The sequence below is a fragment of the Oxyura jamaicensis genome, chromosome 5 (genome assembly GCF_011077185.1).
Source record: "Oxyura jamaicensis isolate SHBP4307 breed ruddy duck chromosome 5, BPBGC_Ojam_1.0, whole genome shotgun sequence".
NCBI lineage: Eukaryota > Metazoa > Chordata > Aves > Anseriformes > Anatidae > Oxyura > Oxyura jamaicensis.
The window spans coordinates 40475932-40503678 of NC_048897.1; the positions used below are offsets into that span (position 1 = coordinate 40475932).

The 27747-nt window shown below is 37.0% G+C and overlaps 2 protein-coding genes across 6 annotated transcripts in view; both read left to right on the forward strand.

The window, feature by feature from the left end:
• AK7 (adenylate kinase 7) overlaps positions 1-1160 on the forward strand; it is a 22640-nt gene extending 21480 nt beyond the window's left edge. For both annotated transcript variants that reach the window (XM_035328154.1, XM_035328155.1), the window contains one exon: positions 1023-1160. In XM_035328154.1, coding sequence (XP_035184045.1) covers positions 1023-1061 — 39 coding nt within the window. In that variant the 3' untranslated portion in view covers positions 1062-1160. The remainder of the gene's footprint in view (positions 1-1022) is intronic.
• Positions 1161-2737: 1577 nt separating this feature from the next.
• The window catches only part of PAPOLA (poly(A) polymerase alpha), a 43171-nt gene continuing 18161 nt past the window's right edge, over positions 2738-27747 (forward strand). For 2 of the 4 annotated variants that reach the window (XM_035328152.1, XM_035328151.1), the window contains exons 1-12: positions 2740-3084; positions 12479-12649; positions 13261-13327; positions 14487-14568; positions 15041-15150; positions 16979-17032; positions 19093-19204; positions 20337-20426; positions 20522-20660; positions 21841-21913; positions 23336-23456; positions 24377-24461. In XM_035328152.1, coding sequence (XP_035184043.1) covers positions 3077-3084; positions 12479-12649; positions 13261-13327; positions 14487-14568; positions 15041-15150; positions 16979-17032; positions 19093-19204; positions 20337-20426; positions 20522-20660; positions 21841-21913; positions 23336-23456; positions 24377-24461 — 1112 coding nt within the window. In that variant the 5' untranslated portion in view covers positions 2740-3076. Of the gene's footprint in view, positions 3085-12478; positions 12650-13260; positions 13328-14486; positions 14569-15040; positions 15151-16978; positions 17033-19092; positions 19205-20336; positions 20427-20521; positions 20661-21840; positions 21914-23335; positions 23457-24376; positions 24462-27747 lie in introns of all 4 variants that reach the window. The other 2 variants (XM_035328153.1, XM_035328150.1) reach the window with 2 other exon arrangements.

Consider the following 27747-nt stretch of genomic DNA (forward strand, 5'->3'; position numbering starts at 1 on the left):
GATATTCACATAACTCTATAGAATCTCATTTAACATAAGGACGTGAATTCTTTTTCCCCATTTCATGATAACAATTAATTACCTGCAATCCAGGTAAGCAGGAAGTATAGCGAAAGCTGAAGTACCCAGTAACTGTATGGGATCATTTGACACATTGCATCAATCCAGTTTTGCTATAGAGTAACAGGATAAGAATCTGTACCAAAATCAGTTATGCTTTGGTGAGTGGGTTGTCACTCTGCCCTTAGGTACCCTTCCCATTCTGCTGTGCCAGAGACCTGAAGAAAGGGGCATCACTCTAACACATCACTCTATGCACAGTGATGCATGTTACTGTAATGTCTTCAGACAATACACAATACACAGATAAATTCACAAGTGAATCCAGACATTCGCAGAATAATTCCAGTTCCAATAAGTTATTTAGTTCAACTTTCTGCTGAAAGTCAAGTCAACATTGAATTCAGACAGGAATTCAGGTGCCATAAAGCTATAGTTGTGTATATATAACTTTCACATATCACTGTATAAATAACTTTCCTAGCAAATGGAGCGTAAGAAAAGCAGTACAAGCAATCACTGTTTTAATGAAGAAAAAAAAAAATTGTTATTAACCAAGTAAAAGCTTAGATTGAATGTTACGTGTAGCTGTAGCAACATGAGATCTTCCCTACTAATCATGTAACATTGTAAGATCTGTATTATTTACTCTTTTGGGTCCAGAAATAAGGCCCTAGGGTACTCCCTAGGATTTTTCATGGAATAATAAATACTGTCATAATGTATGACTCCTTCTCTTGCCGATTATATTGGTAGGGTCAATGGTACAGAGGCAGAACGAGATGTGTGGTATTTGTGAAGAAAAGGTTTCTCTGACATAATGGGCAGAGATTACTTTTTAGAGCCACTTAACACTTTATGTGATTTTGTTTAAAGCCATGTTATCCACTACATTGTTGTTGTTTGGTATAAATTTTAAAGTTGGAGACTTGAAAATGACTTTGGAAATCTTCTTTTTATAGGCGGAATATCTCTTCAGGAACAATCCTGATACACAGTGAGGTAACATTAAATCCTAACAGCTGTAGAAACTGTTGCATGGAAAGGGAGAACATTGCTAATGCATCTTACAATAAAAATACTTAGTTTTTGAACAAAAATAAACATAGTTTTGTTTAAGCTCATTATATAATCTAAATTTTTATTTCTCACACTGCTAGTATGTTGCGTTGGGTTTTTAATATTCCTTCTATAAATGTATCATACACTACACATTAATTAATACATTTGTGTATCTGTATTTCACGTATCTACTTCAAACTCTGAGCCACAATCTGTTCTTTCTCCAAAAGTTAGAAGAAAGGGCATCTTCAAACAAAATAGAAATAATAGAAGCAGAGAGCTCTCTTATTGCCTCCATTACCTATCAAGAGTCCAAAACACTTGCAACACAGTCTTCTTGTTGTGTGCTGATGACTGACCAGTTCAACAATTTCCCAGTATACGTATGTCATAAAACCTGTTTTTTTTTTTTTCTTCTTTCTTCTTTCTTCTTTGGTACCATACAAATCGGTGTACGTAGGTGTAACTCTCATCACTCTCACTTGATAAACGTTTGTATAGATTCTTGAAGAATGAGGAGTTTCCAGGCTGTTGATGTCATTCTATTCTATCGATTTTCTGTGCCTTTCAGAGAATGTGTCAATGTCTATGCTGAGGGAGCGGAAACTGGTATCATATTGGGTGTAAAACAAATGCAGGGTTTTGTCAAAACAAAAAGCCAAGGACTGCTTGGGAGAAAGAGGAAAAATGAGAAAGAACTGAAAAAAATAGTGATAACAAAATATATTGCACCTCTTTTACCAGTTATAGTATTCAAATTTTAGATGTATTAAGTGCCGAGGTGCTTATTCAGATATATTACTGTTTTTTTACATAGAAACAGTCTTATTAAAGCTGTTTTCATGCAGTTATACAGCCAAAGCCGTGATGATAGCCTGAACAGAGTTCAGGACTACTATCTCCTACTCTAAAGGAACATTTCTTAGGCATGTTCCTGTATGCTGCCCGTCCATGTTATGCAATGACTGGTAATTTTAGAGAAATTTATAGGTTGAGTGTTACTTGTTTCAGACTAAAGATGAAAATAAGACACTAAAAATGAGATAAAATAGGCCTTTATTTGGTGAAGTTGCTGTAATATAAGTATTTTTCTAAGAAAAAGCTTTTTTTGAGTAAATAGGTGAAGTGTGAGGTTGTTGAAATCTGCGTGGTCTCCTTGCCGCAGACCTTTCAAAACACCTCTTAGAAAGTAAACTCTCTGCTCCGCGTGGGGGTGAAGAGAAAAAAATCAAAAACAAACAAAAACACAGCCTGCAGCGGCTGACCAGGACCAAACCCCCTGGCCCAGGCCTGGCCCTGAGCCGAAACTCCCCCAGGCTCCGGGGCTGCCTGCGGGGGCCCCAAGCGGCCCTCACAGGGCCGGGTCCGCTCCCGCCGTCCCGTTTCCCTGGCGACCCCACGCCGCGCTCGGCCCCCCTCGGGGCCCATGCCCGCCGCCAGCAGCGCGAGCGGCCGGCCCCGCCCCTTCCCGCCGCGCGCATGCGCCGCCTCAGAGCCGTTACCGCTTTGTTTTCAAACCCGCGCGCGGCGCCACGCGGCGGAACTACATCTCCCGTCATGCCCTGTGGCGGCGCCGCAGCGTTGCGCAGGCGCGGGCGAGTCAGCGTGCGCGGCGTGCGGGGGTGGCCGCGGCGCTGCGTGCGCCCCCCCCCGTTCTAGAACGTCGCTGTGGTAGCGCCCGGGCGCCATGTTAGAAGGCCGGAGGGGAAGAGGAAAGTGAAGCGGCGGCGGCCGGGCCCAGCAGCGGCTCTGTGCTCCCGGCCGGCCCGCGGCCCGGGCCCTGCCATGCTCGCGGCTTCGGCTGCCCGGCGGGACGAGTGAGCGGCCCCCAGGCGGCGGCGGCGGCCTCAGCGGTGGGGGAGGACGAGGAGCAAGAGGAGGAGGCAGAAGGGGAAGACGCGGCGGTGGTGGTGGCGGCGGCGGCGGAGGAGGAGGAGGAGGAGCCGGAGAGACGATGCCGTTGTAAGTCGGACGCCGGCTGGGCGCCTCGCGGCCCCCGTTACCCCTTCCCGCCCCCCTCCGGTGCCGCAGTGCGAGGCCGCACGGCCCCGGGGCCCCCTTCGCCCCCCGCGGGTGCCGGATCCCGGGAGGGTGCCGAGGCGGCCCGCGCCTTGTGGCGGCCCCTTCACGGCGGGGCCGGCTGCGAGGCGCCCCTCACAGAGTAAAAGGCGCGCGGTTAGCCCCGGCCGCCAAACGTGGAGCTTATTTTATCATATACGTATTTTTTTCTCTCCCAAAAGTGCCGGCGCAGCCTCCCCCATGTGAGGGCTTTCCCTCAGGCGCCGGCTGTGAGGCGATCCTAGCCGAGCCCGCTGCCCTTGCCGAACCCCCCCGGTGCCGGGTGACTCCGAAACGCCCGGGCACCTCGCCGCCAGGCCGCTGGCCGGCAGCGCCCCCTGGCCGGCAGCGCCCAGCCCAGCCGCCGTGCCCCCTGCGAGCGGCCGCTCCGCCGCCGGGGCTGCCCCCCAAAGGCAGGGGCCTGCCGCCGGCCTGCGGGAGCGCAGGGAGACGCAGCCCCGGCCTGGTTTCTGCGCCGGTTTCCTTTCCCCCACCTCTTCCTGTTTTTATTTTTTCTCGCTGACGTTTTGACGGCTCCGGGTGGGTTATACAAACCTCCTTAGCTCCGTAGTTCGGGATATGAATATTTCATTTACACCTTAATAAGTCGAGGGAACTAGCGATGGGTAGTGGTTAAGTAGGTTTTAGGAATAAGGTATGTTTACACGCTAAGCTCTTTAGGGGGAAGAGGGGGAAGACAGCATGGGGACACTGAAAGGGAAATACAAAGAACCTAGAATTACTACGTGCGCCGTTGGTTTACAGATGCAGACATCATGTGAAGAATAGCCCAGCTTGCCTGGTGTGCTTGTTTTATTGAATCTAAAATACTGCTGTGTTAGTCGCAGTGCAGATAATGTGGGACAAGCTTAAGAGTTTGTGGCAAAAACAACATAGTAGGTGAATGTAGTAGGGAAAATTTCTATGCCAAGTAGTTTCCGAGGCTTTTGTAAGAAGAATGCAATGTATTTATAAATAAACTTTGCACATGTTCATTGTGGCAATGAAAAATTACCAGAAACTATGGTAATGAAAAATTACCAGAAATGGACTTTGAAGTTAGCCTTTTTTTTTTTTTTTTGGCTCCAGGAAAATGGGAGGGTGCTTATTCTGTCAGCTTTCATTTGTAGTTTATTTTGTTGTGTCTACGTAAGTTCCAAATGCTTCATAACAGCATTCAAAGTTTGTGCTACTTCTGATGAATAAATTGTGTTCTTCATAATAATGGTCTTCAACTTTGAAAAGTTTGGGACAATTTGCTTGTTATTCTTAAAGTAGGTAGGTGTTTATGGTAACTTAACAAGAAACTCTTAAGTAACATAGTGTAGTTTTAGCTGTAGTGATGCATTACTATTTTCAGCATAAACATTACTTAGCAACTGCACTAATACAAAAAAGTTTATTTTAGCTAGAAAAACAGAAGCTTTTTTGGGTTTTTCATTTGTTTTGTCATCTGTATGTTTGTGGAACAACCAGCTTCATATTATTCAACCAAGACTTCAAAACAAACACTGTAATGCTAGTAAGTTGCAATGCTGGTAATGTTAATTGTAGAGTTTCTGAAGAGATACCTCTAACTTAATTTAAGAGTATTCGATGTTTAGAGTATTTAAAAAGAGGGGGGGTGTCATAGGAAGTTCCTTGTCTGGATAATTCTTTCCAGGATCTTTTTCTGCTTGATGCTTTTATACTTCTGGATGATAACCTTCCGAATAAGGGTAGAACAACCAACCCTGGTCACGTTATCACTGCCATGCTTTCAGGTTGGCAAGCAAACATCTTTCAAGACATCCTTTAAACTTCTTTTTTTTAGGGTGCTGTGTGCTATTGACAGGCCAAGTCAGAGCTGACCTCCCACACAACCAGCAACTGTCATCAGTCTGTATTTCAAAAGCTATCAGAGTTTTCAAGAAGTGTACAACAGTGGTCACGCTGAACTGTCTGTGTATAAATATTCTCTTAGCAGTATGGTACAAAACAGTAAAAAAAATGAGCAAATTATTTACATGCAAGGCACTTGAGTAGTAAGAAAGCAAACTCAGGCTCCGGTGATGCCAATAGCTGGCATTTTGCAAAAGCCCTTTAATAAAAATACTAAATATATACTAGAAACTTACATGAATGTTTATCACGGTTCTCTTTTGCATCAAGAAAAACTCTTTAACTTTATGTTAAAAAAAAAAAAAACAAACTACTTTTTGGGAAAAAAATGAGTATTTCTCCTGTTATAGAGATATATTTTAGGGAACTGTTAGATACAGAGTACTTGTTCCTGAGCGTTATTAAACCAAGCTGCTAGGGAGGAACAAAGCTCACTCAGCTCTTTGTGTTTCAGGTAGGGCTAGGTCTTCTGCAGAAGGGCTACTGACACCATGAAGCGGTAGCTATGCTTATGTGAACGAATAGTGCAGCCTCTTTATGTAACCTGGGCCTCTCTGACCCTCCAAACAGAGGAGTAGCAATATGAATCTGTTTCTTGTTTAACTGCTGATGTTAGTGCACTTGAAGCTTTTCTGCTGAACTTGTGCATCTGCTGAATTCTCTGCTACTTTTTTACCCAGAAGTGAAAAAGTCCGTAGAGTCAGATAACCTGGATGCTGATGTCGTAAGTGCTATGAAAGTTTAAGTGTTGGTGGTATTGGTAACTTGCATATAACAGTTTTGGAATGCCATTAGTGATCTTTTTTTCCCCTGTCTATTGTAGACAGTCAAACTTATGAGAAATCTTACTTCAGAAGTGAAAATGTTTTCTTTTACTGACCTTTGGTTTAGATACATGCAAAATCATTGTTTTGCTGACTTAAGTGACTGTCAGCTTTATGCCAGAAGAAGTATGAGACTATTTAAAATGGTTTGCAGTGATTGGAGTTGAATAAACAGTGTGTTTCTGAACAGAGCTAAGATTTTTATAGGTTGTATTTTTGAAGGAATTAAGTTACTACTAACTACAGAGCACTGGACTTCAGAAGAACAGTTGCCATAAGTGACAGTGATAGTTTATCAAGAAGAAATTTAATGTAAAAACCTCTACTGAAGATGAGTTTGATGTAGTACAGAGGGAAACACATGGCAAATATACGTGGTTTTGTGATAGCTTTCAGTCTTGTACTGTCTCTCGAAAAAAGGCTGAATTTACACGGGGGGGGGGCTGCTGGAAACCCAGCTGCCTTGGGCTGAGCAAATTTCACCTTGGAGGCAAATTTCACTTGGGTGGCAATTTTCACCTCTTAACACTGAAACATTTCATCCAACTTCCAGTTCTTTGCTTGGTACTTCCTGTGATCTTCTGATTCAACCTTACTGAATTTCTTAAATGACTGCCTTTGGAGTATTTTGTTCCCAGAACAGCAATAAATCTAGGTTTGCTTCAAGTGCTGCCTGCAGAGTTCAGTAAAAGTTTCTTCTTTTTAAACTTGAGAAACTTCTGAAATTGTTGTTAGTAAGAATGCAGTGGATGGGTGTGTGTCTGGACATGCCGTTTCTACAATTCTTCTGTACAAAGACTGTCCCAAACAGAAGAGCCAGAGGGAACTTAGGAATGAGTCAAAGGTTAGCAGAATATGAATGCTCTTCCTTTTGCAGTAGTTGCCATCTCTTCTTCCATAATTCTGCTGCTTGTCATTTCTCCAAATCTCATGGGCAATTCTGTTTCAGGTTTCTTGAACATACCACACCAGAAATTTAGACGCTTTTTTTTTTTTTTTTCTAGAGATTAAAACCCTGCCCAGGAAGGGCAGCTGTCTTAACTTAAAATGCAAGTTCCTGTGTAACTGATTTGTACAGACTTCATTCAGAGTTTTCCTTTACTTCTAGAATTGTGTGTAGTGATTATTAGCATTAAGCCAGAAGTTTTCATCTGAAATTACCAGTTAGTCCTTGATGGAGAAAACTTCAAAATAGACAAAACCCTCAAAACACTCTGAAAGCTGATACAGTGGAGAACTTGTGAATTTTACTCCAGTTGCTTGAACAGATGGTGGGATGGCCAGTATTGCTCCAGGATTCCGGTGTAGGTGTCTCACATCAGTATTATGTAGGAGAACTGCATTTTACTGGTGTGGTCAGTAGAGGCAAATAGAGAGGACAGTCACTGAGATTCGTTAAGTTGTGTATTTATACCTGGAGGAAAAGGCTGAATGAGGCAGAGCTGCTGACTGAAATTAGGTGTTCATAATGTCCTGTGGGCTGTTGACACTATTTTAAGAAAGACAAACCATAGGCTGCTAAATGTCTTCATCAGTGCTGGCTTACTGCATGTGTCAGTCTGGACAAACTTCATCCATAGCTTAGATTTAGTAGTATATGCAAGGGGTTGTATGACTTCTGGTAGAAGCAGGGTGTGATGGCTGAGAGCTGGAAGGGATTTTTGCGTGAATGAATTACTTAGCACACATTTAGATAGATTTTAATCACTCAAGACCTATTTCAGGATAGATCACAGTCCTGTCACAATTTGTTAAAAAATAGGCATTGTTTTTTAAGATTCCAGTTGTTCTTGTTGCCTTTTATTTCCATGGAGGATTCCAGATTGCAAGAGTGATGTTTGGGTAATGTGATGCTGATCACAGCTATGTTCTCTTTGCAGTAAGAATCGTGCAGCCTTAATTCAGATAATGCGTTACCAGTAGAAATGTGGTAGAATGCTGGCAGTGGAAGAAGTGCTAAAAAAGACAGTTTGCCCAAACTCTAGGAAAGTGGTGTTGAGATGATTCCAGCAGTTGAGATTAAAAAAAAAAAAAAACTCGTTTAAATCAATTTTTTAATTTTGTTTTGGGAGGGAAGCATGCTTGGAAAAACTTCGTGATTCTTGTTTCTTCTGTGGTATAAGGAGTAAGGTTCTAGTGTTAAAGGTGATGTAATAGCACAGTAATGAAAGCTACTGACATCTTAGTTAATGTGTGGTATGGTATTTTATGTATGTATAGATACACACACGTGTCTGCTCTATTTTCAAGTAACATGGATGTGTTTTCATGGTGTCACATGATCTTCAAAAGATATAAAGTCTCTTACACCCTTCTTATTTTTTCTTTCGCTCCTTAATTCTGTTGTACAAAGGCTTTAGCCGTGGCCATATTACCAGGATCTGTTATTTTTAATTCACTAGTTATCGATAACTATATGCAAAGATTCAACCCACCAAAGCTTTGGGTTCTGAAGGAAAAAAAAAGTCTTCTGTGTATGCTGCTTAATCTTAGTAGACTATAATATAACTGTGTGTGTGTGAGGGCAGTTAGTGGGGGGAAAAATATGTTACAGGTACATTTCACTGAGAGTTTGGGACTAATTCATGTTTGACTATGAGGTGTTGCATCACAGCACTTTAAAACCACTGTAGTTGTCGAGTTTGCGGATGTTTAATCTGTTTGAAGAGCGGGCACTCTTCAAACATTCAGGTCAAAACAAAGCAAGAACAATGGCGTGCTAAATTTAACTCGACGACCTTTTCTACAACTTTGTTTTGTGTTGTGCTCTTGGCAGGTAGTTTACATGTATAGTAATGCAAAAGCAAGGTCTTTTCGGCGTGTATATGGGGTTACCGAGACTCAGAGCCTGAAACTAACTGTGTATTGCTCTTCTCGATGATCTTAAAAGTTTTCTCTTCTTAAAATAAGTGAGTGCAGCCCTAAGCATGGTTTGAGTTGTCTTGCAGACACTGACGAGGTCTACCTAATCTACCCTGCTTTTGTTAGGACTGCGTAGTTGGGATGAGATTTTCTGTTGTATTTCAATACTCTTTGCTTTTTGTTAATGCTTAACTTCAATGACTAGCAGATTTGACTAGCCTTCCCACCCCCATCCGAGGGATTTAACTGCCCTAGTCCTTTCAGCCAGGAGGATAGCAGTGATGCTTACCTGTCTTTTCCTTCTGAGTTAATTCGGTAGTTTAAACCAAGAGATTCTGAAAGTGATACTTCATGACACGGCACAAGTGAAAACTGGAAGGAACTTCTGTCTTTTCAAGAGGGAACATATTAGAATAACCTTCATGGTTTTTTTTTTTTTTTTTGTTTTTTTTTTTTTTTTTTTTTTTTTTTTTCCAAAGTACATCTAAGACCACTAGCGTTGTTTGGCTATGTAACATGTAAATACAACGTTAAAGTTAGAAAAAAGCAGTTTATTCTAATGTCTGTTTTTCAATTATAATTTATTTTTCATTTATAAAGCCACTAGCAAAATGCTTTATTTGAAATTTCTTGGTTTCATGAGAGGTAGAGGCTATGCCTTTAAATGTTGTGTTGTAATTTTGAAGATTTGCTGCTGTTTAAATGGATGAATATGGGTTGCATAAGACTGATTAGTTTATTGTATCCTGAAATTATTTTAATACAGACTTTCTAAGTTGAATACCATTTAATCTGTAACTTTAAAAAAGGGGGGGGGGGGGCGGGGGGGCGCACTTTCCTGATACCATTTGATATGTTTAGGAAAAGCCTTAACTTCTTAACTTCAGTAGGTGTAAATAGCATTAGTGATTTCAGGAATCTGCTTTATTGGTTTATCAGAGTGATGTTGATTTTTTTTTCAATCTAGAAACAGTTTTTGCTAGGCTGGGTTTTGTCAGCCTTCTCAATGAAGTGTAGTGTCTTTTGAATTAGATACAGTTATGGATGGGTGGGTGAAATGTGGTGAATCTACCAGGGAATAGTTTGGCAAATAAAATTAAAATATTACTGCTTTAGCTTACTGGTTTGCAAACAAACAAACAAAAAAACTTAGTTTTCAAATGTTGCAGTTGATTTTTTATTTTTTTTTTTCAAATTAACAGTTGGCAGAAGAGGGGAGAAATTGTAGTTCAAATTAACCTAACTGCATTGTGAAATAAAAGATATAGCATGCAAGGGATGATTATGTGTTGAACACTTCTGTTTCATGACTGCTTTTTTTGTAGCAACTTAGTGGCTGAAGGTACTGTTTGTATCGACATCCCTAGAAAGATTCTTTTCCAAAGGAGAGAAATCTGTAGTGGCTTCCCTCGTCCTTAATATGGTTTACTGTTTTTATATAATTCATCTTAACGTCTTTTTTCAAAAATACTTTACACAAAGTCCTAAGGTCTATATGATTTGTTCAGCTGTTACTAAGTTCTGCACTAGGTGATTAAAGCCTTTTAGCTGAAGAAAGCCAGGTCAAATAATGTTCTCAGGCATGATTACTTGGGGTTTGACTTACGTACAGTTTCTAGTATTTTTTCCTGCTTTGCCTTTCTATTCTTTTACTAACAGACAGTTTTACTGGGACAATCTTGCTAGGACCTGCTTGATGAGAAACTTGTGTTGTAAATGAGTATTTGATCTCCAATTATAAAACTCAAAATAATTTTTGAGTTTAACTTGTGGAAAAACACCTTACTTTTTGTTCATTTTGGTCAATTTTATGCAAAGATGCTCTTACAAATATTCAGTCCTCATGAAGAATAAGATCCTGAGCAGCTGATGACTGCAGATTATTATGGAAATGAAAATTAAGTTGTGCGCTAATTAGGCTGAAAAAAATTATTTGTAGTGTGATAGAAATAGTCCTTCTGTGTAAGCATAAAGGACTGATAATACAGTAACATATAGGGGAATGGGATGTTTGCTGAGGATAAGACTTCCACAGAAGTGGTCAGCCTGCATTACTGACACAGAGCAATCTCTTTAGGCTTCATGAAAATTGAAGGAGACCAAATTGATAGATAATAGAGCTTTTACCTAAGTAGAATGAATAATTGAATTTGGGGGAAGATGTATCAAATGTCTAATCTGAATTAAAACTATTATAGTGTTACTTGTACATTTGGTATTAAATGCAAGCTTTATACTGTTGAGTGAAAATGAGTTTGTGCAGCAAGAGTATAACAGGTACTGCAGATGTAACACACAAGCATTACTTTAACTTGAAGGTAGTGCTTTAGTTGTTGGAAAGGCTTTTTAATAGATGTTGATATAATGGTTATGTTTCTTGTGATGTATTTAGGAGGGGTTATAACATTGGTCTCCTAAGAACTGATTAAGTAACAAGTCTGTTTCATATTCTTTTACTGAGAAAGTTATTTTCAGTGGACTTAAACAGTGATTTGTTACTTTCAAGAATAACAGGTGGGGGAATTATATATATATAACTTAGAAGAAAGTTGTAAATACAATATATCAATATAAAACTAGTATTTAATGCTGCAAGTAACCTTTGGAGCTATTTTAATAAAGATTTAAGTAGTATATTCTACATCTGAAGTATATAAGCAGGAAGACCACTGAGTGTTCTTACAGTTAAAATTTGGCTATTAGAGATGATAAGATTATTTCTGTAATATTAATAGTTTTTAAACAACTGTTTTTGCAAGTATTTTGACATGGTGCTTAGGGATATGGTTTAGTGGGTAATGCTGGTGGTAGGGGGATGGTTGGACCAGATGATCCTGGAGGTCTTTTCAAACATTTATGATTCTATGTCTATTGAGTCAAAAAGTTTTTAACTGTTAGTATAGCACGTAATAATTAGAATCTAAACACGGATGTTTCAGAGAAGCAAGTTCTGTTTTGAAATATTCAGAATTACTAGCCTTAAAGCTCCAACTGCTCTGAAAATAAGGCTGCATTTAAATGGGATTGTCCCAAACAAATCTATAGCCATTATGAAAAACTGCATGGCTGTTCGTGTTTCCAGGATGCTGATCTAGGAAAGCTGTTCCTAGATCTTATAGCAAGATGATACCTTCACTTCAGTGTTTATGTTGAAGCCCTTCTGCTTTCTCTTGTGTCGTCTCACAACCTTGAAATATGAGGAGTTGAATTGAGAGTGCTGCCTTTCTGCTGGAGGTTTGGCTCATAACTCTTGTGTAGCTTGAAAAGATGGTCTTTAAAGGTCCCTTCAAACCCAAAACACACAATGATTCAATGAATTGAGGCTGTATCTTGTGTTGTAACAAAGTTGAGATGTCATAAATTCCTCTAAATCATCCTGTAATCGTAGCCAGACGAGAAGTCAGCTTAAAGCTAGCTTCTTGTAGTACTTCTAGTATGATGCTCTTGCTCAAAAGATGTTAGAGCCTCCTTAGGTGAATATTTGCTGTGTGAAGTCAGCTGATATAGATCATGTTTCATAGCAACTTGTGACCCTGCAATCAGTATTCAGAGTTGGAGAAAAATAACACTGTCCTTCGTAACACCTACTTAACACAGATTGGTCTGGGATGTGGCTGCTAACAGTAGGCGTAACTCCCCCCCACCCCCCTTTATTATGCGTATATTGTTTGCTACTTGGTTGAGAATAAATTTGTTCTTGTCAGTAACTTTTATCTAATTGCCTTTATTAGTCCCGTTACAACCCAGGGATCACAAACACAGCAACTACAGAAGCATTATGGCATTACCTCACCTATCAGTTTAGCTGCCCCCAAGGAGTTTGACTGCATGCTTACCCAGAAATTAATCGAAACCCTAAAACCCTATGGTGTATTTGAAGAGGAAGAAGAACTGCAACGCAGGTGAGTAAATGCTCTAGAAGTGGCTTTCTCATATCTCTGCATTCATGCAGTTAACTACTGAACCCCAAGCATGTTTGTGTTCTTTCAGGTGTTTTTTTTTTAAAAAGCTTGGTGAAATATTAAGCTTCTCCCCTTAAGAGGAGTACCTCAGAACATAGGCCTTAAAGTAGCCTTTAATTTTATGAGTCTGGCTTGCCATTTTTTAAAAAGCATTTGTTTTAGTGGCCCTTGCTCTTGATTTTTGTTACTTTTAAGCTTTCTAGAGCTTTTTTTCTGTCAGTACGACTGCTTACTGGTCTTTCAAGTTTCATGTGTTTGATCAATTAAAGTTTGGTTTTGAAAGTGAGTAGAAGCCATCTACCTAAAACGTGTGTAGGTCTTGCATGCTTTCATTTCTTCTCAGCTTAAATTTCTTCACCCTCTTTGAAGAGAAAAAAAATAGTTTGAATGTTGTGAGAGTGACTTTGTTGCAGTTTATTTATAAAGAGTAGATCTCTAATTAGATCTACAATGTTCCAGTTGATTCATTGTGTAATGATGATCAGTGTCTTAAAAATAATGTTAGTTTGCTCTTAAGTTCATGGTTTGTGATTCTGCTGTTTTATCAATAGGATTCTAATTTTGGGAAAACTAAATAACCTGGTAAAGGAGTGGATACGGGAAATCAGTGAAAGCAAGGTATGGATGTATTTTACATGAAATTGCTCAGACTAGGATTTCTGTAGGAAAATAATTTCAGTACCTGTTCCTGGTGTAAATATGATGAATCATAGGTTTGGAGATCAAATTAGGAAAACAAGTACAACCTTTTGGTTCCAGGCAACATTGTAACTTTAAAGTAAATCTTTGTCAAAGAGAAACTGTGAAAAGAGAAGAAAGAAAATAGCCCAAAAGTTCATGGTAGTTGTAACAGTAATTTTCAGCTGTTCCCTCCTTGACCTAGGTAGAAGTACAACTCAACTTTGTCAAAATTTGTGTACCCCTATGTTACTTGTATGCTTATGTGGCTTGCTTTTGTGAACCAATCATAGATCTTAAAATGGATTTCTTGCAGATTTATGATACTTGGCCTTTTTTCTTTAATGCCAATTTTAGAAGTTCTTTTCCTATAACGCTATTTTCTTTTACTGAAATAATGATTGTAGTACATCTTGTTTCAGTTTTACTGAAACCAAGCTGGGTTAGTCTTTCCCTTCCCCTCCCATTTTTTTTTAACCACTAGAGACTTCCTGTTCTGAAATGCTAACTGTCTTTGGCCACAGTACTATGACGACAAGAGTTCTTTAAAGGTGCAAATCCAGGAATTTAAGTATCTTTATGCTAGTAAATATAACTAAATAATTTTATCACAAAATAAACACCTCTCCTCAAAACAACTTTTTTTAAAGAATGTAGGATCTTGCAGATGGCTCTGAGAGTAATTCAATAAACGTTGATACAGAAAATAGTATGTTTCTGCTGCTCCAAATTAGAATCTATCATCAATTTCTAAGTCAGCATAAAGCATGTGAGCATTAAGAGGAATGTATTCAACATCTATAATATCTTAAAGCTGCTGCTCCTAAAGTGTGGAACTACTCAAAGTTACTGAGATTGAAGTGATAGCAGTTCCCAAATGGCAAAAGTACTTCTGTCTTTACTAAGATTATTTCAGTAGTAACTGCACCTTAAAAGCTATTCATCAGAAGTAATAGATATAAGGAGTGAATTGCTGCCCAAAGCTGTGTTAATCTTGAACAACATAAACTTTGTGGTATATCTTTCCTTTTGTAATAAGTTGTGTGTGTCGTTATAATCTGCTAAGATCAAAATAACCGATTTTATTTGCTCTATCTAGAATCTTCCACAATCAGTAATAGAAAATGTTGGAGGAAAAATTTTTACATTTGGATCCTATAGACTAGGGGTTCATACAAAAGGTAAAATTTACTTTTATTATAAAAAATGTCATGCCAGAGCTAATATCTCTAAATGTCATGCTTAAGTAACAAAACTTCCTGTATTTTTGAGGTGGTGTTAGAGTTTTGTCAGCCATTGCTAGTCTTCTTTCTAAATAAAATATATTGGTTCTTGTTGGGGGTGGGAAGCAGACAAGAAAGTTGGAAGTGTTTTTAAAAAAAAGTTGCATGCTTCTTGTGGTTTGTTCTTTGAAAGTTACTACAAATACAAAATTGAAGGATGTATGCATGCATACAGGGTGTTTAATGGCATGAACGTATTTTCTTTAAATTGTTTGCAGTTCGTGTATTTTCTTTGGGAGCTGCTACAGGAAAATAAATGAAATGTTCTGTTTTTTTTTTTTAAAAAAAAATACATAAAACTTCTGGCTATTGCTGGTGTTTTGTGTGTGTAAAGTGTGTGTAACCTGCTCGTGTTAATAAACACTTCCAGGTGCTGATATTGATGCCCTATGTGTTGCACCAAGACATGTTGAAAGAAGTGATTTTTTCACATCATTTTATGAAAAACTGAAACAACAAGAAGAAGTTAAAGATTTGAGGGTATGTGAACGGCCTGATACAACCAGCTGAAGTGAGGATGCTGAAAAATTAAAAGTGCAAGATTCCTGAAATAAGTAACTTTGCTGTTAAGGCTTGCAGTGGATTTTTAGTTAACTTGTAACAAAACCTATAAACACAGTTGAAATAAAGATTCTTCCAAATCTTCTCTGTTCCCTGTTACTAGATACAGTTGTTTGAAAATCTGGATTGCAGAATAATCTAGCACCTTATTAGTGTTGTAAAATTTCTGTTTGTACTGTGTAACAGGAGGCAGGTGCAAATGTGTTTGGTCCTGATCCCTTTCAGGCTAACTTTTGTTGAAGTCTTTAAAAACAGTAGCACAACAATACACTTTATAATTTCATCGTTATCAATCACAGTGGTGATTTATATACTAACCAGATTTATATTGGCTGTCAGCTGTGCATCTGAACATGGAGGTTACATTTTTGTAGATGCTTGTGCGAGATTTTCATCACATGGAAGGATGAAGTTTTTTTTCTGGTGTTCATGAATGACAAGCCTCCGTGAATCAGTTTTAATCTTAGTGTTAATTTGGAATAAAAATTCTAATCTGCATTTTTTTCTTAGATGAAGATAGTTGCTGGTGAATATTAAACATTTTTTGGTTTAGTCCTGCTCTGTCCTAAAATAAATTTAAGTGCCTCTGCAGCATTATTTGTCTCCATGCATCCCATAGTAACTCTGTCTAGTGCAAACATCTGGTGGTAATACTATATGCACTGAAATTACTGTTCTGAATGTTTTACTATCTGAACACTTTTTTTAGTAATCTTTAAATCCATATGCTATACTCAAGAGGATTCTGCCTTTCAGATTTCCTATTAACTTTGGTAGAAACTCTTAATAATTCAATCTACTGTAGTTGGCTTAGCAGCAAGAGAGATCACAACATGTTTGCTATACGGTGTGGCTCTTCATTGATGTCAATAACTTTTAGGTCAGAGTCTTAACACTTTAAATCAGTCCAGCTAGGTCTTAGAAAGTTTTCTTCATGCAACCTTGACTTTATTAATGGTTACTCTAGTGAGTGAGTCTAAGAGACTTAAGAACTTTAAATCTTCAAGATCTGTCCTGCCAACTAGTAGACTAAGTTTGTATGGAGAGCGGAGTTGTCTTCTCCTTTTAAGAACTGGAATGTTCTCTTAGAATTGTGTTAGCCTCTGGAAGTTCTTAATGTTTGTTATTGGGAAGTAAACAGTGTTCTTTGATTTTATGAAAGCAGTGCTCTGCAGATCTGCATCTAGTTCAGGTGCTCAGTTTGGGAAGGTGGTATTCCTAGCTGATTACAGAATAGTTAACAAGTTCCATAGTTTCAGCATGGATACTGTTTGTTCAAGTAAACTTTGTAATGACTGCAAGAAAAGATGCTTGGTTATCAGGTGAATATGGTTGTCTCCTTGTCATTTCTTGTAAAATACTGTCAGCAGAAACAATAGAAATAAGATGCCTGTTAGAATAAGAATTACCATAGGTTAGCTTTAGAATATGTAGAGATGCTGTGGGGTGGAAAAAGTGTCTTACCAGTGTAGTGAGGAAAAAAGGTTTGGTCTTGTGGTAACACCATCAGAGCTGGCTGGTATGAGTTTGGGTTATAATTTATATCTAGGCAGCTGTAGTACATAGTAGGTCGGTGTTTACTGCATAAATCCTCATTGGTGGAGAAAGACAGCTGACAAATCAAACTGAAAGCAGAGGAAAAGCATCTGTATAAATAGTGTTTCGTAATGATTGTTCGGATCTCCTATCTATTGCTTGTAAATGTTCTTCTCTATACTGAAAATAAAATACAACTTTTTTCCCCCAGGCTGTTGAAGAAGCTTTTGTCCCAGTTATTAAACTTTGTTTTGATGGAATAGAGGTAAAGATCTTTTATTTTATTTTGTTAGAATATGGTTAAAACAAAGATTTCAGGATTTCCATAATTAATATTCATGAATACAAATACTATTAAAGTGACAATCGTAAATTCACATTCAAGTGATTGACAGCAGTCCTTGGTTGTGTATTTAAAGTGAGACTTTGAGACTAAAATAAGTCTTTCCTGATCTGCTTAAAGCTGCATGAACTGTTCTTTCTTTTACCTTCTTGTATTGATCAGTTTACTGACCTGTGGAGTACAGCATTAGCACTACTGAAGACTTAATATTTAATAGAAATTATATTCATACATAATGTGGCTTCAATATTTTTTTGGCTGTTAATGATTAACTGCCCAAACCTTAAATTCAGATTTGTTTTAATATGTTGTACTATAGAAGGATCTCAAAAATGTACCGATGAAGGGAAATTAGGTAGCCACTTCACCCTATTTCTTAATGTTTTTGTTAACATGTGACCAAAATTATTGTTTCTGTCCAATTTGTCTGTAGCCTGATGGATTTGTTTGCTTGGAGTGGTAATCATGCTTAACATTTTCACTATTTTGGGACAAGTTGCTAGGAAAACAGGAACATTTCTTTCAAAAGATATTCATTAAATCTTTTTCAGACCATTTTACAGTCAATCTGTCATCTTTTCTTGGTGATAAGACAAAAAAAAAAAAACAAAACATGAACTGCTCGTATACACAGTTTCTCAGATTCATACCTGGATTATATTAACCACTAGGTGGTGGGTATAGGAAAGGGACATCCCTGTTGTGGGAAAGAAGTCCTGTGCTAGCTATCTGATACAGGCAATTTGAAGAGTAGTTATACGTGTAGTACTGTATGCAAGACTGGAGAGCTCCTTCTCTCCCTGTCTCAGTTGGATCTGAGCCTTGCAATTATAACAATCCTTAGGGTATTGGTAATTTCTGAGTCTCAGGAAGATGATGAACCACCTCCTTCACCCTGATCATTCCTGCTTATTTGTATTTTCACTGACGTTTGTGTAAGATGACACTTTGCCAGAGAGATGTACTTACTCTCAAATTAGAGAGATGCACAGAGATACGTGTTAGCATGCAGTAAGCTAGCCTGTGACTTTTAATTTGTCAGCTACTTTATTACTGTCTATGTATTAGGTTTATGTTGTATACTAGGAACATTTCTCTGGAGAATGTTTTCTGTTTACGTAGCTCAGTTATTCATAATAAATACTGAAAGTTATTATAGACATTCTTTGGTATGTCTGTTATTTGCATGTTTTTTAATCATTTACATTCAATCCAGTGTTCGCTTGTTTTCCCTCTCTCCCTGAAATTCAAAATACAAGCTAAAATAGGGGAATGAAAGGATTTTATCCTGTAAGATGTAGTACTATTTTTGCTCCATTGTAGTAATTTGTAAATGATGGACTGTGATGGCTTAGGTTTATGGCTCAAGACTTAAACCATATTGCTGACAGTGCATTAAAAAGTTCTTTTGTCTTGAACAAATTTATGATAAGGATTCTTCTTATATGCAAGTGTTATTAGGCCACAGTTTCTGATGTTTGTATTGAAAGATTTTTTTCTTTCATAATCCAGGCAAAAGATACCAGGAATTATTCTCTCCTGTAAAGAAAACCTTAGATCTCAGGAAAAAAAGGTTTTACTTATGTGGTGATCCTGTCACATAAATTTCAGATTTTTCTGCTGATGCTAGTAGTAATATATGCATTTAAGTTTTTGATTTTTTCATTCCTGAGCTAGAAGTGATGTTTTTTCCTAAAAGGTTTTTATTTGCATTAACAATGGGCATAGTTTTTATGTGCTGGTTCTGTATTGATCTTAATATGTATTTTATCATCTTGGAAAAGGAGCCATAAGATAAATGAAGTGTCTAAAATGATTCTTCAACATCTGTGAGTGGTGTTCATGTGTATTGCTTAAAGAGATTAGTTGTATTAGAATGTGTACTGTTCTTACTACTAGTAAACTTGATGAAAATGGATTACAAACCGAACTCTACAGAAGAGAAATGAATTATCTAATGTTTTATTTCTTTTTTTTTAAAGATTGATATTTTGTTCGCAAGATTAGCGCTACAAACTATTCCTGAGGACTTAGACCTCCGAGATGATAGCCTACTTAAAAATTTAGACATTAGATGCATACGAAGTCTTAATGGTATGTATTTGTGTATAAATTTTGTCAAATATTTTAATAAGTATCCTAAATTACTTGATGTAGTAATGTGAACTTGACTGAAAATACTGTGACTCCATGTTGGAGTTTACATCATTTTGGACAGGAGAGTTGTTTGTATGGACAGATTTTTATGAAGCCTTCCTTTTTGATTGGGTAATAAACGGTGCTCTGTAGAAACTAATGGGACTGCAAGATTTTAGTGCGGAGCGCTACATATTTCTATAAAGAAAGAAAATTGATATACATTTTGTTATAAATTAATGCTTATAAAATTTGTATATATTTTAATACGCATAAATGTGTACAGAATTGCTTTGAGGATACAGAAATAATTGGGGATTCAAAATACTGTCAAGTTGAGTTCAGATATTTAGTAGTTTACAAACTTGAGTAACTCTTTTCTATAATGCAAAGCTTAAAAATTGCTTTTTATATCGGCAAGGGTAGGGGTTCCAGCCTATGCCCAGCTTGCTGGGGAGGGGAGAGGAACCCGTGTTATATATCGCTGGTTTCTGTACAAAGTTGAAAACTTGTACAGTAAATGAAAACTGTACATACTTGGCAACAGGGTGGTAAGATAACAGCAACTCCTGTTGTTTTGTGAAATTCATCTTTGTGCAGTCTCTAGAATTCATTTTTGCCTTTTCACTTTGCAAGGAACTGCTGTTCCTAGATAAGAGTATTTTCTTGCAGTCAGCTCTGTGTGACTATTAGTTGTTAACAACTATTTATTCTTGGCTTTAAAAAATAACCAAATCAAGCAGGTAATATAGTCACCTACAGTGGTATTCTTAAGCTTGAAAATGTTCTGTCAAAGTCGATACAATTTGGGTCTAAAAACTGTTCTCTTTAGCCAGTTTTCAAACACTCAAGCAAAGCTTTGACTTAAAACTTCCAGGATTTCTGTGCTGATGTAAAACAAGGGGTGGGGGGGAAGATGAAATGATGAAATAACAACATGTTTTTGGATTCAAAACAACAGTGATCAAAATACCAAATAAGAAAACTTCCAGTATGCTGATCTAACGTTTGATAGATTTGAAGGTGGGAGAGGATAAACCAGCAGAAAACCCTTGAGACAGCCAATGTAACAGATTCTTTCTTTTGGCAGGTTGCCGGGTAACCGATGAAATTCTGCATCTAGTACCAAACATTGACAACTTCAGGTTAACACTGAGAGCTATCAAACTGTGGGCAAAACGTAAGCAGTTTTATTCCAAAATTTGTAAAGTTTTCATTTACTCTTATGGTTGCTAATAACTCTCTCCTTTTGTCTCTTTCCTTCTCGATTCACAGGCCACAACATCTATTCCAATATACTAGGTTTCCTTGGCGGTGTTTCCTGGGCTATGCTAGTAGCAAGAACTTGCCAGCTTTATCCAAATGCAATAGCATCAACTCTTGTACATAAATTTTTCTTGGTATTTTCTAAATGGTATGTTTTTTTAAATTTAGATTCCGCTAAAATAAAATTGTTTTGTAGACACTAAATTTTAGTCCTGTTTTTATGGTACTCTTTTCAGCTGTTGCCAGATTAAGTTGATAGTTACAAGCATTGTTCTTGCTGCCAGACAATTGCTAGCTTGGGTTTTTCAATAAAAGTCATCCGACATTCCTTGTTCTTAAAGTATCCAAAACAAAAATTCTTAGTTTTAAATTATTTTTTTAATTACTTGTTGTGACACAGCATTGCTCTCCAGATATGATCCTTATATAGTTCTAAATAAGAACAGGCACCCAAAAGTACAAAGTCTTTTAACATTCACATGCTGGAAAAAGGAGATGTATCAGCAGCCGGTTTAGGCACGTATTCCTCATGAGACTTCACGAGACATGGATAGATTTTTAGAATCATTGTACCACGTCATGGCTTTATTTCAAGTACAGTGTTTTTTTCTTTTTACTGTGAAGATAATTTCCACAGTTTCACTATTTAGAATTCATAGGTTTTATAGCCTTTTTGAGAGTCCTAGCATTGAGTAATAATCCTGCCATGCTAAGCTGATACAGGGAAACTGGTAGCATTGGAAGCATTAATGTCCAAATACCAACAGATGAATTGACTTCTCTTCATAAGAAAGACGGCTTAATTCATGGCAGCAGAGAACAAAAGTATTACCTTTTTTGTTGGTTTTAGTGTTTCATTCAGCATGGTTTATTTTTTTCCCAGTCTGGATTGGAATTGCTTTCCTGTTTTATTCTGAACTCTTAGTAATGTTTCTAAAACACTGATCATGCTAGCTCTTCTTGTAGTTTTTACATGAAATGGCTTGCATGAAAATGGACCCACTGTCAGTCTTTGTTGAGGAATTTCTTTCGGTGTCCTATAGGAATTTATAGGAGTTGATGTTAGTTACCTAAGCCACTGGTTGCAAAACTCCAGGACGGAAGAAAATTCATTGCTCTGATGCGCTAGAGAAGCTAATTACAGCTGTGTTGTACTTCAGCACTACAGGTTATTTAAAGAACTATAGTTAGACCAGCTTAGTCTCAAGGAAATGATGCTTTACCTTGAGAGCAGAGTTAAGAAGGTTCATATTCAAAATAATATTGTTGTTTGAACATACGTGGTTGTATCCAGTAGTCTTATTCAGTGCTACAATCTTTTTGAACAGGGAATGGCCAAATCCAGTGCTATTGAAACAGCCAGAAGAATGCAATCTTAATTTGCCTGTATGGGACCCAAGGGTTAGTGTATTATTTTTTCCCCTATAAGTCACATGTACAGTAAATTCAGTTGCTTAAAGAATACTAGGTGAACTTCATTTTAGTTTATATTTTGGTATTATGTCATTAATAGTAACCTCTAATTCTCCTGGGTGTGGAACAAAGCTTAATTTTGTAAACTGACCACTTGAAGCACACTTGCTGAACAGTGTACTTTTTAATTCAACTTCTTCAATAGGTGATCTTAAGTATTCAGCATAACTAGATACATGCCTTACAGCAATGCATTTTTGAAAAGTTGCTTATCATAAAGCCATTTGCTGTCAGTTAAAACCTATTACTTTTGCAAGCATATCAAATTCACTTAAGTGCAGCAGTCACAGTTGGATAGGTTCAGTTCTACGTAATTATTGTAATGCTGTTTTCGTCTTGGACCCAAGAAGATGGTAACTTGAAGTCTTCAGTTTTTTATGCTGTTTTTAATATTCATCTATCATTATATAGCACCTATATTAAGGACATTGTATATTAAAATCCTTCAGGTAGTCAAAGAAATACCTTTGCTACAGACATACAGTTCATATTTTGATGTTTCAGTTGGGCAATAGTTTGGAGGTATTTAGTGCTGTTTTACCAATTTTGCAATAATTGGCGTTCAACTTACCTTTTTGGGGGAAATAGTGTAAGCACCAGAAATTGAGTTACATATGACCTTTACTCCTTTCCATCTGTTTTTCTGGTTGACAGAAGTCCACATTTAAATAATGTGAGACAAAGATGAAAAACTGTTCTTAAGTCGAACTGTTATAGCTGGGTTTGAGGTCAGTGTGTGTTGTTACAGAACTGTCTGTGTAGTTAACGTGGGACAGGTCATCAACGGGGCTATACCTTTAATTTTCCATCTACAAGATTACTACACTAACACTATTTTAAATGTATTTTGTGTGTGTGTTGTCCCCCCTTTTTTTTTTGTTTCTCATGTGCTGTTTAATAAAATATATGTTAATGCAAGCGTTGCTTCTCTCAGGGTCCCTAGAGCCTCTCTTCTTAGGCTGGCTCTTTATTTTCCATAGTCTTAAAGAAATAAAGTATAGTATATTTTTCACAAAGTCTGAAAGGAGTCATTCCTCTGAAGGTGCTCGTGTGTTGATAAGGTTTCCTTGTTTTGACATGATCACAAGCTAGTTTCTGTTAGAGAGAAATGGTTCTGTTCAGTTGGTATTTCTTGACTTGATGTGCTGACAGGTTATGGTCCTCCCACATCACCTGTGTGAAAGCATTGTCCTTGTATTCTAAACTTTCTCTGAACTATTCGTAAATTTGCTTGGTCTACAAACTAAGGTCTCTTAGAACTTAAGACTCGATTTTAGCAAAGGGAGAAATCCAAATTTGTTAACTCATGTGTATGCTTGAAGAAAACTGATTGGCTGTTGTTATATGTAGGTAAACCCCAGTGATAGGTACCATCTTATGCCTATAATTACACCAGCATACCCACAGCAGAACTCTACCTACAATGTGTCCGTTTCCACACGGATGGTCATGGTTGAGGAATTTAAACAAGGTAAGTATTATCTTATGCTCTCTATATAAATGTATTCAAAAAGATTTAAAATAGTTCCATTGTGGGTATGCTTGGGGGTGGGGGAGGAAGGGTATTAAATAACCTCTTAACATGAAAATCCTTTTTGAGATAGGTAGAATTTAGTCTGTTATGCCTACATGGCTTAAAGTTTTAAATTCTATGGAAGGACTTCTGCAGATCTATCTTTCACTTTTAGAAACTGAGGGTAATTAATTAGTGCCTTGTGCTCTGAAACTCATAATTACAGTCCAATGTCTCTTGGTTTTTGGGTTAATTTTAGTGGCGTTAGGTTGTGTCCTGCCACACAGAAGAAAAATGTAATAATCCCACTTAATGGCAGTTACTAGTCTTAATATATAAGACAATATACTTGCTCAGAATCCCCTAGTTATTTTAGTAATCTACTTGGATAATTATAGTAGATAAAAGACAATATAGTCAAAGCAAGGAGTAGACTTGATGCAGGGTGACTCCCAGTAGTTCTTGCAGACAGTACAGTGGCTCGTCTTCTCATTGTTTCTTTGCCCTATTGTTGTACAACACTTCTGCAAGAGTTTATTCAAGTACTTTAAGGAAAAAATCGCAACCTTCTTTGGACTGAGACACGTAATACTAAATTGAGCTGCGTAGACTACAAAGGAAAAATGTATTCATTAGTTTGATCAGTTAATACTGCATTTCTGAATGTATTTTACAGAGTTAAAAACAAAAAAAGACTTGTATAAATAGCCATTTAAGATTTGATGAGAATATCAAGCTTATTGATAAATTAGTTTGAATTTGAAGGGGGGAAATGATCCATAATAACATTTACTAAATTAATGAACTGTTTTTATCTGGGTATAAAAGTGTTTTTTTTTTTTTTTTTTAAGAAACTTAAATGTTTTTTTATAATTTAGGTCTTGCTATCACAGATGAAATTTTGCTGAGTAAGGCAGAGTGGTCCAAACTTTTTGAAGCTCCAAACTTCTTTCAAAAGTACAAGTATGTATTTTATGGCATGGCAGAATATTAAGTTTTATCAGTTACAATATCTAATGATGCTCTGTAGCACAGGATCTTAATTATATATACGAATGACTTCCAAAAAGTGTTGTGTTAGACTATATAGAGGAGGAGTGAATGCACTATTTTTCTATTATAAAATGACTAATTTAATCAAATAACTTTTTTGTCTTCAGTGTGCAATTCAGAAGGCCATTCTTAGTCCATGACCAGATATTTAGAATTTCACTAGTTAACTATAGGATTGGTATGCTACCAATAAAAACGAAGATATATCAGCTGGTTTGACTAGCAGAAGAGTTATTTAATGCTTTCAGTAAGTATTCTAAAAAAGGGTCTTGGCTCCCAGGAAACGAGATATTAAAAGAACTAATTCTAGATGTCCATATGTAAGATGAATACATACTTGAAACTGTGTGTTTTCTTCTGTCAATACAGACAACAGTTCACTCTGATAATAAAGATTTTTGCAATTGTGTTGACTAACTGCCAGATGTACTAGTTATTACTAGACTTTTTTCATTAAAGCTTAAGGCTTTTGGCTCATATTAATACACTTTCACATCTAGCTTCTCTAATTTTGTAATGTTTCTACAATAAGGGGAATACTGAAGTTCACACCACATTTTTAGGGTTTCTAGTAATATGCTTGTGGGGCAGAAGCTTGTTAAATGTATATTGACTTGCTGGAAGTTGTATTTTTATAATAAATTTGAATTATTAAAATATGGACTACATCTTCTTTGCCCTCAGTTGAAATTGGAGACCCATTTTTCTTGACTCAAGATCAAATATATTTTACAGTTGTTTCTGTGTTGGGTGGTTGGTTATGTACTAATCTAAAAAAGATTGAAATATACACTTCCCCCATTAAAAGAGACTGATGACCTTCATAATGTGTCTGTGTTTTGTTTCAATACTTTTTGCATGATAAAAGCTTTAAAACATTTGGATGGCTTTTATGTTGTACCTTGAAGGTTAAGTTTGAAAATGCTTAAAAAGGCACTGTAAAGTTATTTTTAGAAGTTAAAAATGGGCTGCAGACAAGTCAGTTTCTGCTCAAGACATTGCTAGTATGTTCCCTACTTCGTTTTTTAATTTCAAAACTAGGAAAAAATAGGAGACATTTAATGTTATTTGACATAATCTCCATTTTAATATAGTTCCTTGTGTATACAAGCTGTTGCTGCCACTTTATCAGAGAAATAAAAACTTTTTTGCCCGCATTGATTATCCAGGTTTTGTATGTTTTGCACAAAATAGCTTTGCTTTTTTCCCCATTCTTCTTTTTTAAAACTGTGAATGGTATTAAGGAGCCTGCTTTAAATTTGAATTACTCAAGATTTCCTGTTTCTTCATAGTAAGTTAATTTAAAGCGTAGACTAAAAAATAGTTATATGCAGTTGACAATGTGCATTAAATATGGCTTTATTGGTCAAATCTCCATCTGAAAGCTAGATGTTCTGTGTTTTTTCTATCCCCCTTCACCTCTCTTCCTATTTAAATTGTAGATGTCATTGACTTGTTCCTGCTGAAAATCAAAGCAGTGGGTAGTGTTCTGGATAAGAGAAGACCTCATCCTTGCTTTGACGTACCTTTTTAAAGCATTTATTTCCTTAAAACTTAGATTTAGTGATCTCATTGGCAGTTAGTTGCTAAACATCTATGTTGCCTGTAAACACTTTTGCTTTATTGGCCCTGTTTAAAATAAGCAAACTTGAAGGACTTGTGTGGCTAAGGAAATCTGGAGGCTACTGCATGCCTGCATGGAAGGAGTCTATTGTAGATCAGGAAAACAGGAAAATCTCTTTTTTTAATGTCAACAATTACTTGGAGTTAGGAAGTTGTAATGTGCTATCTCCCCTTAATCTGGTTTTAAATTTGCAGATGGTAAAACAGTGACAACATATACTTGCATTTCACAGGGAAATGACAGGAATGATTTCAGACGTAAAATAGTGCTAATGAAAAGTTACAGGAGAATTAAATGATTAGAACTTATAACCAAGAGGACAGTGTGGTGATGAGAGAAATAACATTCATTTAATGAGCTCTAGCCTATTGTTTCTCTGTTTAAAAAAATACGTCCTTCTAAATAGATAAATATAAACATACCTTTTAAAAGGTACTTAGAACACTTGCCTTGATAGGACTTAAATTATCCAGTGCTTTAGTGAAAGTGTAAATCCTGGGAAGCTTAATGCAGATAAACTTGAATAAACAAGATCATGTGCCCTCAGGCTTTTCAGAAAAGAGCATGACTCAAAATGTTTTTTTGTAGGTCCAGGTGTTTTACAAGACAATTACATATCTACATTTGTTTTTTTATATAAAAACAATACTAACAGGGAGATGGTGGGAGGGAAGAAGTACCAGTTTCTTTTAAAAATGAATACTTCAAAATAATACCATGTATATCGATGTAATGTTAAACAGCATTGAGATGGAAACTCAGCTTCAAAATTATTTCTTCTTTATTGTGAAGTAATGGATACTTCTGTGTTAGACATACTTTTTGTGATAAAATTGGAAATGAAGAACTGATAACTAATCTTGCCTTGGTAAAATTTACCAATGAGACCTTGAGCCCTTGTTTAATGCAAACCTTTATGGACCTTGAAGTATGTATTAAAAGTACAAGCTGCTTTAAAGTAGCCTTACTGGAAGTGGAAGTAGCAGATTTCCAGTGATTAATTCCCCCTCAGCACTGTTTAACAAATGTGTGTTTGCTGTGCTGGAGGTGGGAATTAAATATTCTTATTTTTCAATTAAATATTACAGCCACCATTACCTGAGCAAAAATATCAAAGACTTACATAATTAAGGCTTAATTTTTTTTTAGGAACGCACTAGCTAGTTGAGACTTGGACACCAAATCCATGCAATGTTTTCTGAACTTTTTTAGTAGTAGTATGTTTTTTAGAGCAGCTTTTGGTAATTACATGGAAAAATTAGGTCCTTCTAGTACTTGCAGATTTGTCTGTTTCAGTTCATATGTTGTTAAAAACAACAAAAAGCTTTAGTTGTCTTTTCCACTAAATGCAGGTGTGTGTGTTTGTGAGTGGTAGGTATGATGCAGAAATCTTACATGGATGATAGTTGCTTACCTAGTGCTCCTTAAAAAGAATCTCTTTGAAATGAGTTACCTGCACAAAATTTGAGAAAAGGCCACTATTCTTATTTCTTTTTAAAGTGTTTCTGCAACATTGCTGAATTCCAGTTGAGTTGGCAGAATTTGTGTTTCCTCAGAACATCCTGGGAAAAA